We start from the raw sequence: 14,011 nt of genomic DNA, 5'->3' as shown, positions 1-14,011 counted from the left end.
ACACTCCTCCACTGCTGGTGGGAGTGCAAACTCATACAGCCATTTTGGAGATCAGTATAGTGGTTCCTCAGGAAAATGGGAATTAGTTTACCACAGGACATGGCAATCCCCCTCTTAGGCATATACCCAAAGGATTCACATCCATGCAGCAAAGACATCTGTTCAACTATGTTCATAGCAGCACTATTTGTAATAGCAAGAACCTGGAAGCAACCTAGATGCCCCTCAATTGAAGAATGGTTAATGAAGATGTGGCACATCTACACAATGGAATAGTACTCTGCAGAAAAAAAAAATAATGGTATCTTGAAATTCGCAGGCAAGTGGATGGCACTTGAAGAAACCATCCTGAATGAGGTAACCCAGTCACAAAAAAGAGGAACACAGTATGTACTCACTCATATATGGATTTTAGACCTAGAGCAAAGGATCACCAGTCTATAATTCACACCACCAGAGGAAGTAGGATACAAGGTGTATTCTAAGAGATTCATATAAAGTCCCTCACAGAACTGGGAAGGGACAAGTCCCCCAGAGCTCAGGTGAAGTGGAGGGGCAGCGAATGGAGAGAGAAGTAGGAGAAAACGAGGGGGAGGAAAGGAAAACATGTGCGACCAGGAAGATTGAGCCTGGTTAGGAATAGAAGATAGGAAAGAGAAAGAGAGAGACAGAAACAGAGAGAGAGAACATAAAAGAGGGAGCCAATATTGGTTTGAAGATAAAATTGAACACAAAGAAAGGTCTAGAGAACTACAAGACTGCTGCCAACTAACAATTTGAGCTTCTGTGGAAAGGCTGTCATAAATTCCCTTCCCGGAGAGTGAGATCAACAACTAACTTCTCCATGGAGCCCTCAACTAATTGAAAACAGGAGCAAACACCCATACATAAACACTGAGTCGAACTAGAACCCAGATGCAGATGGAGAGGACAAGACCATGCGGTAGAAGCACATAGAGACAGCTTACCTGAACAAGGAGGAGCTAAGGGCCACTAGACTGATAGCTGGGAAGCCATCAGGGTACTGACTCTGGCCCCCCTGAATATGGGTCACAGCCAGAAGGTCTGAGCAGTCTAAGAGACCTCAGACAGTGGAGCCAGGATGTGTCCCTGGTGCACAAAAGGACTTTGCAAACATATCCTCCATGGAGGGATAACTGCCTTAACCTAGAGACAGGAGAGAAGCCCTAGTCCCTACTTCACAGGACCTGTCACATCTACATGACCCCAACTGGATGGCATTCCCCTACATATGGAATTGGGGTCGGGGGATGGGAGGGGAGGGTGTTTAGAGTGCATGTGAGAGGGCAGAGAGGGTAAAAAGGAGGGGAGAAGGGAGGGAGGGCTGGAAGGGAGGGAGGGCTGGAGGGGAGGGAGGGAGGGAGGGAGAGGGAACTGGGATCGACATGTAAAATAATAAATTAAAAAAAAATGCTTTGATTCCAAAATTTAACTTGAAGAACAAGTTACTGGGGAAAAGGATTTCTATTTTTGTTTCCACAGAAAATAAAAAGATGTGGATTCCTTCCAGACTAATGTGGTTTGATCACGCTAGACCGCCTGAAACAGAGTACAAGCTGATCCTACATTCCAAACAGCTGGACAAAACAGCCCTACAGGATATCTGAATCTTCTTCGAATCCCCCAAGACAGCGCCCCTTACCAGCAGGAAGTAGTTTGGAAAGAACGACGCCCAAATTCCCAAATATTGTGTATAAATGTTTGTTTTCATTTAATTGGACTTTGTTATATAAAATAAAATAAATTAATAAAAAAGAAAGAAAATATAACAAACTGAAAAAAAAAAAAAAAAAAAGAAAAGAAACTTGGTTGTGTTTTTCGCCAAGATGGCGCTGAAAGCAAAGAAGGAAGCTCCTGCCCCTCCCAAAGCCGAAGCCAAAGCGAAGGCTTGAAAGCCAAGAAGGCAGTGCTGAAAGGCGTCCACAGCCACAAAAAGAAGATCCCCACATCACCCACCTTCCGGCGGTCCAGCGGCTCCGGAGGCAGCCCAAATACCCTCAGAAGAGTGCTCCTTGGAGAAACAAGCTTGATCACTATGCCATCATCAAATTCCCTCTGACCACTGAGTCAGCCATGAAGAAGATAGACGACAACAACACACTTGGGTTCATTGTGGATGTCAAGGCCAACAAGCACAAGATCAAACAGGCTGTGAAGAAACTCTATGACATTGATGTGGCCAAAGTCAACACCCTCATAAGGCCTGACAGAGAGAAGAAGGCATATGTTCGGTTGGCTCTTGTTTATGATGCTCTGGATGTTGCCAACAAAATTTGGATCATTTAAACTGAGTCCAGCTGGCTAATTCCAAATACACACTTTTTCACCATTAAAAAAAAAAGAAAGAAATTTGGTTGTTCAGCATTTATCCATCCCATTCCCCATAGAGGGATAATCTCTCAGCCTAGACACACAGGGGAGAGCCTAGGCCCTGCCCCAAATGATGTGACAGACTTTGATTATCCCCCATGGAAGGCCTCACCCTTTATATGGAGCAGAAAAGGGATTGGATGGGGGTTGGTGGGGGCCATGGGAGGATCAGAGGGAGAGGAACCTGGGATTGATATATAAAATAAGATTGTTTCTAATTTAAATTTTAAAAAGGGAAAAAAACTTGGTTGTTGACCATCCATTTTATTCCCTGCTATCTATCTTGGCCTCATTCTGTCCTGTTCTTAGGATCAAGGTCACATACACTTACCTATCTTTGAATACTTTGAGCTAAAATAATGACTGTCCTGGGAAGATATGCTCACTGCTATCCAAATTCTATAGGTGTATCAAATCACTTTCTTATTTCATGTAAAACCCACTCTCCAAAAGGTAAATTATGTCTGGTATCATTAAATGTCCCAAAAACATGTAGCTGGCTAGGTTCTAGGTCCTAGGGGAGAATGCAATAGCATCATTTTGTTACATGGACATAGTAATAATGTTCTTGTTATCTTTATACCCAAAGATTAGTGTAGTTCTTAACCCTCATCAGAGATGACCCTGTAAGAACAGCTAACACAAAATGCTGACAAAGATAGGGGAATTCATAATTAGCAGTGTTAGCCAGGATATATATTCATATAGTTACTGAGAAGTTCAGAGTCTCCATAAGCTGAGAGTGTAATTACTTTAATACAGAACAAGTGATTTCCTTCCCTTGAGAGGCAGAACAGTCTACCCCCTCTTCACAAGAAAGCAATACCAAAGCAAAGACTTCACACAAGTTCACCATGGGAGCCAATGAGTTTATTGGGTGAAGGTTTACAAACAGGTAGGTGACCTCAGAACAGCAGTACCAAAGAGACTTCACACAAGATGGGGGTTTACTTCCCCATGCTTGCATTGGTGAGTCTCTGTCAATTAACCTTCATGAAGACTGTATACTATATCACCTCTGGGGACACCAAGGTCAGAGTATTAGGGCATAACTGCAAACAAATGTCCAATGACATGCCCCATCCCTCCTCTGGGAGAATCGACAAGCTTGTAAGCAGTCATGGCTGATCTTATGAATATGACAGTTATTTTTCTCGGAGGACTGTGTCCTACAACAGCATAGTTATATTTATTGAGGTACTATTCACTACAGCCAAGTTGTGGAGACAGCCTCAGAGTCTCTCAAGGAATAAAGAAAATGTGGTTTATATAACCCATGGCATTTTTTTCTATTTTGAAGTAGCATAAAAGCCTATTGTTTGCAGGAACATAGATGAAATTCGAAGAAAATATGTTATGATAATTAAATGAGATGTAGCAAGAGAAATATTAAAATTTTCCATTGCATTGAAAATTACAAGGAAGGGGAATTATTATGTAGGAGCAAAGTGATTAAGTACAGTGGGTCAGGTGAGGATAAGAGAAGGTATGTGGACATGGTCAAAGCTGTATGTATGTAGGTATATATAAATGCATGAAAATTTCCTAGTGAAAGGCATTTACATATACAATGGCTGTGCATTAGCAAGCATAGCAAAATTATTTTCAAAAGGTCAGTTCACACTGAAGAATGATGACATAAACCTAGTCCATGTGTGGCCACATGGGGATGACAACGGTCCTTGGTTATGAAGCAGGAACTCAAGTTGTGAATGCTCCCAGTGAGTCAGTTCTGCCGATTTCCAACTTCTTCCTACAATAAGTACATATTTAGAGATAAACAGAAATTCATACCTCAGAAACTAAAAATTCTAAGTCATGTCAGGGTGACAAGCTAAGACTTCTAGTAAAAGCTAAAGCTTAGAAAAAACATCCTAGTGCCTGACTGTAGAATCCCTCATAACTTCCACATCTGCAATATTTACTTTACTTTATCTTTTCACATGACAGTAGGTTTACTGTGGTCACCCACATCTTCCTAGGTATTGTCACACATGTCACATATTACCATTTAATCTTTGTTATGAGATTGATACTATCTTTCTTTTACATACAGGGCTCTGAAGCAAAGAGACATTAGATACCTTGTCCAGACCACATACCCTAGAAGTGGGTATTTGAACTTATGTGTTTTGACTCCATTTAAATATAACAATGGTGGGCCATTTAGATGTCACAGAAAATCTATTACCATTATAAGGGCTATATGGACCTTTTATACTAAAACATGACATCTAAACATGGATTTCTGACTAGTGTCTGAATCATTTTTATGTAGTTGGTTTATGAAAATTGATATTAAAATATGTAGCAGTGATAGTAGATTACAAAGAGCACAATGTTCTCATGGATATCATTCTGATTCCTATTCAATTACATTTTTATGATGAATTGATCAAAGTTCAGACAGACTAACCAGTGTGGTGGTCTGAATAAGAATGGCCCCCATGCAGTCATATATTTGAGTTCTTGGGCCCAAGTTGGTAGAAATATTTGGGAATGAATAGGAAGTATGGACTCATTAAAGGAGGTTTGTCACTGGAGGAAGGGCTATGAGGTTTCGAAAGCCCCTGCATGGCATTCTCACTCTTGCTACCCATACAATTTCTCATCTACTACTCCAGTGCAATGCCTGCCTCCCTACCTATGACCATGTCTCAGTTCCATGATGAGCATGGACTCCCCTTCTGAAACAGCAAGCTTCCAATAAACTCTTTCTTCTATTAGTTGCCTTGATCATAATATGTTATCACAACAATAGAAAACTAACTAGGACACCTAAAACCACAAGACCACAAATGTTATCTCAGCATATTCATCATTGAAATATCACAGATAGACCTGTCTGAGCATGCTCAGTGTTCCATATTCACTATTACTGAGATACAGAATCTACAGAAATACTGTCAGATAAATAATAAAAATATGGTTTACATACACATGAAGTATTATAGAGTCATAAAAAAAACTCTCGTATTTAGAAAAAAGTGGAGAGGCTGGAGAGATGGTTCTGCAGACTACAGTTCCAATGTATATGATGCCCTCTTCTGACCTTTGTGGACACCCGGTACATAGACAAAAAGCTTCTGTAAGTTACAGTCAGCAAGGCCAAATGGCAGCCCACAGACTGGGAAAAAATCTTCACCAACTCCACATCTGACAGAGGCCTGATCTCCAAACTATACAAAGAACTCAAGAAAATAGTCAACAAAACACCAAATAACCTTATTAAAAAGTGGGGTGCAGAACTGAGTACAGAATTCTCAATAGAGGACTTTAAAATGGCCAAAAGACACTTAAGAAAGTGCTCGACATCCTTAGCCATCAGAGAAATGCAAATCAAAACAACTCTGAGATACCATCTTACTCCTGCCAGAATGGCTAAAATTAGAAACACCAATGATAGCTTATGCTGGAGAGGATGTGGAGAAAGGGGAACACTCTTCCACTGCTGGTGGCAGTGCAAACTTGTACAGCCATTTTGGAGATCAATATGGTGGTTCCTCAGGAAAATGAAAATCAGTCTACCACAGGATCCAGCAATTTTACTCTTAGGCATATACCCAAAGGATTCACATCCATGCAACAAAGACATGTGTTCAACTATGTTCATAGCAGCATTATTTGTAATAGCAAGAACCTGGAAGAAGCACAGATGCCCCTCAACTGAAGAATGGATAAAGAAGATATGGCAAATACTCACACATATATGGATTTTAGACATAGAGCAAAGGATCACCAGCCTATAATTCCCACTGCCAGAGAAACTAGTATATAAGAAGGAACCTAAGAGATTCAAACAAGGTCCCTCACAGAAGGGGAAAGGAACAAGATCTCCTGAGCATATTGGGAGTGTGGGGGGCAATGAGTGGAGAGGGAGTTAGGAGAAAGAGAAGGGGAGGAGAGGAGAACATGTGGGACCAGAAAGATTAAGCTGGAGGGAGAAAAAAAAAGATACCATAATAGAGGGAACCATTATAGGTTTGAAGAGAAAACTGACTCTAGAGAAATGTCCAGAGACCTACAAGGATGACCTCAACTAACTATCTGAGTAATAATAAATGCCCTTCCCTGATAAGGAGATTGATAACTAACTTATATGCCATCATAGAGCCCTCATCTAGTAGCTGATGGAAACAGAAGTAGACACACACCGCTAAACACTGAACCAAACTCCTAGAATCCAGTTACAGAGAGGGAGGAGTGGTAAGAAAGGGGTCAAGACCAGGCTACAGAAACCCACAGAGACAGCTGATCTGAACAAGGGGGAGCTCATGGACCCCCAGACTGATAGCTGGGAAACCAGCATTGGACCAACTCAGACCCTGTGAATGTGGGTCTCAGAAGGCCTGGGCAATCTAAGGGACCTCTGACAGTGGAACCAGGATGTATCCCTGGTGCAGGAAAGGACTTTGGGAGCACATTCCCCATGGAGGGATACTCCCTTAACTTAGAGGCAGGAGGGAGGGCCTAGCAGTCCCTACTCCAAATGACTTGACAGATTTTGTTGATCCCTCCTGGAAGGCATCACCCACCCTGTGGAGTGGGGGTGGGAGGAATGGGATAGGAGAGTGATGGGAGGACATGGGAGGGAGGGGGAACTGGGATCAATATGTAAAATAAGAAAAATAATAAATATATATAAAAGAAAAATTAATTAATTTTTTAAAAATTTTTGAGACAGAGTTTCTCTGTGTTAAGTCTTGGATGTTCTATAACTTACTCTGTAGAACAAACTGGCCTTGAACTCACAGCGATCCACCTGCCTCTGCCTCCCAACCCCTGGGATTAAAGGCATGCACTACCACTGACTGGTTATAAATGATTTGTTTAGTTAAAACAAATGGATGGAGATGGAGGACATTAATTTCAGTGAAATGTGTTATATACATAGAGATTATCATAAGATAAAGAAAAATGTGTATTTGAATGTGGAATGCCAGTTAACAATTAATATAGAATAGAAACAGCTGGGGCAAGAGACACACTATTAAATAAATGTAGTATTTTCTTAAAATATTACCTCTGTGGTCACAGTGAACATCATCTTTATTAACAATTGATCTATTCAAAGTGGAAGTTGGGAAAGTAACTGAGAAGTAGGTAGAGAGAGGAACCATGGTTCAAGGCATAGTGTATTATAGGATGAAAGGAATGGTGGTAGGAACAGTTCCACGTATGGCAGGTGTGAAGCTGATTCTCACATCTGGGAAGATCAGGAACTAGAGAAAGAGGTTGTTCACTCTCATATTCCCCTTTTCCAATTTTAATTCAGTCTAACATCCCATCCCATCAGAGGGTGTCACCTATGTGCCATGGGTTTTTCCTACCCAATTATATCTCTTTAGAAACTCACACACACAGAGTAATCAGATGTAAATCATATGGTGATCTTAAATATAGATAAGTTGTCAATGATTATTAACCAGAAAAACAGGAAAGAAAATAAAGGCATAGAGAGGTAAGAAGAGAAAGAAGGGTGGGGAAGGCAAGGAAAAGGAGGGGAGGGAAAAGAAAGGAGGGGGAAAGGAGGGGAGGGAAAGTACAGTCTCCTTGAGGAACAGTGCATGGTTCTCTGACCCGTCTGTCCTTATGGATCTCACTAGCCTTTGAAATCAAATTTGGCACCCTTTACAGACCTTCTTTCACATAGGAATAAAAGCACTCTCATTTGCTTTTATTGTCTGTAGGAGAAACTTTGGCCAGCCTATCCAAGCCACAGTCACCCTGCCCACAGTCACCATGTCCAGGCCAGCCTGTATGAGCATGAATGGCAGACACTTCTTCCCTGAGCCAAGCCTGCCTCTATGCCCAGAGATGCTGACAGAGAGACACCTGACCATTGCCTGAGTCATTGGTGCTGTGTCTTCTCACCTCCTTCCCCAAAAGGTGTTTGAACAGGGTAAACTGCAGTAGTTGTCATTTACTAATGCTGCACATTTTCCTTCCCCTTCAAGAAAACAATTTTACATACTTTTGTGCATGCTGAATGGAGCAGTGTGTGTGTGTGTGTGTGTGTGTGTGTGTGTGTGTGTGTGTGTTCATGTGTATGAGTACAACTGAACACATCCCTGTCTTCCACATGGAGGTCAGTGAATAGCTTCAGGTGTCACTTGTGGCCTCCTACCTTGTTTGAAACAGGGTCTCTTATGTGCTGCTGTGTTTATCAAATAGTACCCCTGGATATACTCTTGTCTCTATCTCCCATCTTGAGGCATTAGCACTGGGATTAAAGATTGAGTTACAACATCAGCTTTACATGGACTCTTGAGATGTGAGCACAAGCTCTCATTTGTGCAAAACAAGTGCTTTATTTACTCACTAAGCAATCTCCCAGCCCTCTCCCCTCAAATAGATCATTATCGGTACTAACAGATCCAGTACTCTCTCTTCAAATAGATTATTATCAATATTAACAGATCCTTGGACACAGAATCCCACCATGGCCATAATGACAGAGATCAGCATCAAGACTCTCAGCACTCAAGAGTCTGTAGTTTCCCAATAAATTTCTCAATCTAATAAAGTCTCTGAATATACAAAATGCCAATGGATTCTTTTGTCATGAAGCACCTTGAAGTCCATATATATATATATATATATATATATATATATATATATATGTGAACTAGATTCCTTTTTTATAATGGAAAAACTGAATTTAAATAAAATTTGTAAGCTCAGATCTGGTCAAGTGTACAAACATAAGGCAAGCTAATGAGTACTGACTTGTGTCTTCTTAGGTGAATATATATCCATTCATGATAGTGAACAGAAAAAAAAGAAGAGATGGAGAGAGGGATGAGGAACAGAGCAAGGGATATTGAAGGTTAAAGAGATATGTGTAGGATAGAGAGAGAAGGCAGGATCAAGAAAAGAAGTAATGAAGGAGGAAGGCAAGAAGAAATTAGAGAATGAAGGAAAGAATTTAGATGCCAAATCTAGAAACTGTGGCTGTTTACTGTAGGCCATATTTTAAATTTCTGTTTTCGAGGAACAGAGAGGAAACTTATTTGCATGAGAAATCATATCAGGTCAGGTAAAGCCTTTCATGGGAGTTGAGCTTACCATTTTGGTGTGGGTAGTGGAATAAGACATCTCAGTGCTTTCAGTTTCAACACCTTTCTGCATCTTATGAAACCACTTCTTATATTCCATTCGCACCTGGAAGTTTGAAAGAGTAATTAGAAGCTTGGCTCACACCCAGAACTTGGTTCAAGAAAGTGGAATCTATCTAATATGGGATACAAAAGACACAAATACTAAATCCTACTATCACTGTTACTGTCTTTATACACTACACTACACACACACACACACACACACACACACACACACACACACACACACACGCACACACACAGACACACTTGACCAGATCTGAGCTTACAAATTTTATTTAAATTCAGTTTTTCCATTATAAAAAGGAATCTATGATGAATACCCAAATGACTTGATGATGTTGCTAGTGGTGATAGTGATGTTGATGATTATAATGAAAATGGTGGTGATTAGTATAATTGAATGATCATGATACTACTGAATGTGATGGTAGTGCTGGTGATAATGAAAATAAGAATAGTCATTATGTTCATAATGATAATCATTATAATATTGGTGAAAATAAAGATAATGGTCAGAGTAGTCCCATTATGACTGATAGATTAATATGTCGATTATGTGATATAGTCACAATGATCAAAGTGGTAGTGATGATGATGATGATAATGATGATGATGATAGTGATATTGATGATGGTAATAAATATAATAGTGATCATCATAATTATAGTGGTGTTAATTCTGAAAAGTATGGTGATTGGTGACAATGGTTGTGAAAATGGCATGATACATATGATTATGTTAACTATGGTGGTGATAAGTATGATGAAGTGTGTATTAGTGATGGCAGTGACATGAGTGGTAATGTTGATAGTAGTGATAATGATAGTAGTGATGGTGTTAAGAGTTATAATAATAATGAAGAAGATAGATATGATAATTATAATGATGTTGATGACTATGATGATGAATGTGATGGTGATGATAATGAGCAGGACAATGATATGATGATGGTGGTGGTGAAGATGAAAAGGCAGAGGAAGATGAAAGTGTGATGATGGTGGTCAAAATTTACTGAATAGATATATGTGAGGCAATTAATAAGCAACATAACAATTAACTTTCATATGAACTCAATAAGAAAAAATACATTTTTAATCTCTAATTTAGGTGATAGAATCTAAATCCTATGAAAGTAATATTTAACAGTTGTATTAAAAATATAATTTGAGAACCTGTATAAGACCAAACTAGACTCCCTTAATACGTGACAATGGTATGGCTGGGACAATATATGAGGCTACTGGCAGTGGGTCCAAGATCTAACTCTAATGCATGAACTGACTTAGTGGAACCCATTCTATATGGGGAGATACCTTGCTCAGACTAGACACAGGGGTGTGCGGGGGTGGAGAGATGCCTTGGTCCTGCCTCAATGAGATAATGGGACAGGCTTAGTACACTTCCTAGGGGAGGCCTTACCCTCTCTGAGGATCAGATGGGAGAGGAGAGGAGGATGGGGAAGGAGGAGGGGAAGAGGGAGGGGGAACATGATTTTATAAAGACACCCATGTCACATTTTACTTCTGTTGAAATACTTAATTCAAAAAAGTTACAGATTACCATGCATACTAGACCCATTAAAAATATAGTGGATTCTTTATAATTAGCAAGCTTACCAAGAGCAGACTAGCCCTTCACAAAAACAAAACAAAACAAAAAACTCTTGGAAGAGAACTAAGGATTTTCAAAGTTAAAAGCCTGTAATTATATCACATCAATTGCAGGCCAAGGGGATATTTTACAACAGAAAAGAAAGAAGAACCCCTTGTTCTGTAAAACATCACATAAGTATCAGATCTCCAGAGAAAACTTGTATTTACCCATGATCCTCTCCCAGCAAGGAATAAGGAACCATTTGATCTGTAAAACACCTTATAAGAATCTTTTATCAGAAGGGAGAAACTGTTTAAGAACAAGACTCCAGAGGGGAAGAGGTCTGTGTTCAAAGTAACCTAAGTTTTCCTAAGGCACTTCACTGTGAGGGAGGAGCACCAAAAATAGAGGAGACACAAAATTATGGAAGAAGAATTAATGAACTGTTATAATGATGGTCCATTTGTATTAGCCCTTTAACTGTTGGTATCTAACACAAACAAACCAACAAACAAAAAGTTCACCAAAAAATTGTTGTAAATAAAAATTAAAGCATATTTCAACAAACAAAAATTCACCGATTGTTGTAAATAAAAATTAAAGTATATTCATAGTAACACAATAAAAAAAATGTGTGCCAATGGATTATATTGCACTGTATTATAGAATTCTAACCCTTCAAAATAAGACAGTGTAATACTTCCAGATGATAAAGTTGACTCAGAGAGAATAGGTATCCTCTTTGAGGTCACAAAACAAACTACTGAATGGAAGAACGGAGAGTGAGGTAGATTGCCCCAAATATCCTAGTATCATTTTGTACAATACTAATCACATCAGGGAAACCACCCATCACCTCCCTGGTGAATTCAAATTTGATCATGAAGTTTGTTTTGAATAATCAAAAAAGTACAGAAATGATGACATCTTTAATAGCTACATATAAGCTTTAAGATCTAAGGTGTGTGTGATTTACATATAATCCCCTTCCCATTTGATACCGGACAAATAATAACTTACATTGTACCCATAATACCAGGCTAAATCACTGTGAAGACTTTTCCATTTTACAAACACTAATTCAACCAAGTGACTATTATACACCATGTACAAGAAAGAAATCTTTAAGCCACCAACATTGAAAATTTGGTAAAAAGTGCTATTTGTCAATGCAGGGCATCTCACCTTGACATGCCCTTAAGACATATGCTTAGATGCTGACTAGTTACAAAATACAATGTTTGACATATCTAGGCAAACTTAAAAATTATAGTAAATAAATGAAAATTTCAAAATTGAAATGTGAAACTCCAAATATGTGAGCAACTGGTCTGATAGAATTTTGCTGCTAGGTTAGTAAGAAATGAGACAGCCTTACCTGGCGACTAAGCAGACAGTGTACCACAAATATCAAAACCCCCTGCAGGACATTGATGATGGTAAATAGATAGGCAATGATCAGTCTGACTGTCTTCCCGAATTCAAAGACCATGAATAAGCCAATGCCCCAAGAACATCCCAATACAAATAGCTGAACAATGGCTTTAAATGTCATGATCCTGGAAGAAAACAACGACAACAAAGTTAAATACTGTTCATTAGGCTTTCACTATACGTTAAGCTAGCATTGGTGGAAACCACATTTTTATGTATTATGTTACTGTATTTTGGAAATATTTTGCTTATTAAAAATGTAATAGTCCTTCCTTCCATCTTTCTTTCTTTCTTTCCTTCCTTCCTTTCTTTTCTTTCTTTCTTTCTTTTTTTTTTTTTTTTTTTTGATGAGAAATGTAAAAGGAATAGATCTGGGGAAGAAGGGAGGTAGGGAGGGACTGGGAGGGGTGGCAGGAGGGAAAACTTCAGTCAGGATGCAATATATGAAAGAATAAAAGAAAAAATTATAGCAGCTCACACTTGAGGAATTTGGTATTTTTTAAGATGTTGAAACTGTTGATGTATATGGGGGCTTTTGAATTATACTGCATGGATTTTCCATTGTGAGATGGTTGTGAGCCTGTGAGGACAAGGAGTAGAATGTGATGGTTTAAAAGTCAGGTGTCCGGGTACCAAGTTACTAAGGGGTAAACTGTGATGCATCAATAGTCTACTTAGTAGGAACTAAAGTCACCTAAATGGCCTGCTTCTAAACATACCAGTGGAGGAGTATTTCAATCAAGGTTGACCTCTGGGAATATCTTGACTACAGTAATTGAGGAAGGAATTCCCACCCAATGTGGGCAGTATTATTTCACTGTGCTGCAATGGTATATTATACAAAATGTAGAAAGGAATCTGTATATGTGAATGCAATCACCACCATCTTCTTTCCATTTGTGGATGGAGTAGTACCAGGTACTTCAAGATCTACTTGTCTTGACCTTCCTATGATTGTGGACTACACTCAGTTCAAGACTGTGAGGCAAAATATATGCGTTCTCCTTTAATACGTTTTGACAAAAATTTAAAATAAAAATGTCTTAGTACACAATTGGGGTAGTGCACTAGTTTGTCTGAAACAAAGAATTGTCTTACTTCTTCAGTTCAATGTCCATGATTATGACCAGAGAGTGGACATGGAGAATTTTTTCTGCATATGTATGTTTTTGTGTCTTTTCTTATTAGTCTGGGTATGGGAGCCATGGCTTCATACATACTAACCAGGAATTCTATCTATGAACCAGAGCCAGACCCATTACCATATTTTCCATCAAGGTTTTCTCCCCTAGAAAATGTTGCAATGGGAAGAGTTGATTCTGGTACATTCATACTTGGTATCCTGAAGAGTAGAAACTTCTTTATTGAGGGAAGAAAGTTTGCTTCTCAAAATCCATATAGTTTGAAAATAGAACACCAGGTTTATCTGCGGAAATGGCAAGAGAAAATGCATTGGAATTTCCTTTAGG

At 39.2% G+C, this 14,011-nt stretch overlaps 1 protein-coding gene and 1 pseudogene across 2 annotated transcripts in view; one reads left to right on the top strand and one right to left on the bottom strand.

The window, feature by feature from the left end:
• The first annotated feature begins 1,847 nt into the window (after positions 1-1,847).
• On the top strand, positions 1,848-2,343 carry LOC127217802 (60S ribosomal protein L23a-like; annotated as a pseudogene).
• A 901-nt stretch (positions 2,344-3,244) lies between these two features.
• Positions 3,245-14,011, bottom strand: part of LOC127217801 (adhesion G protein-coupled receptor E4) — a 51,495-nt gene continuing 40,728 nt past the window's right edge. For both annotated transcript variants that reach the window (XM_051178798.1, XM_051178799.1), the window contains 4 exons: positions 13,877-13,968; positions 12,487-12,667; positions 9,460-9,555; positions 3,245-4,144 (listed from right to left, as the gene is read on the bottom strand). In XM_051178798.1, the coding sequence (XP_051034755.1) occupies positions 4,118-4,144; positions 9,460-9,555; positions 12,487-12,667; positions 13,877-13,968 (396 nt within the window). In that variant the 3' untranslated portion in view covers positions 3,245-4,117. The remainder of the gene's footprint in view (positions 4,145-9,459; positions 9,556-12,486; positions 12,668-13,876; positions 13,969-14,011) is intronic.

Source organism: Phodopus roborovskii, unplaced genomic scaffold (assembly GCF_943737965.1).
Source record: "Phodopus roborovskii unplaced genomic scaffold, PHOROB, whole genome shotgun sequence".
Taxonomy (NCBI): Eukaryota; Metazoa; Chordata; class Mammalia; order Rodentia; family Cricetidae; genus Phodopus; species Phodopus roborovskii.
This window is presented reverse-complemented; position numbering and strand designations above follow the sequence as displayed.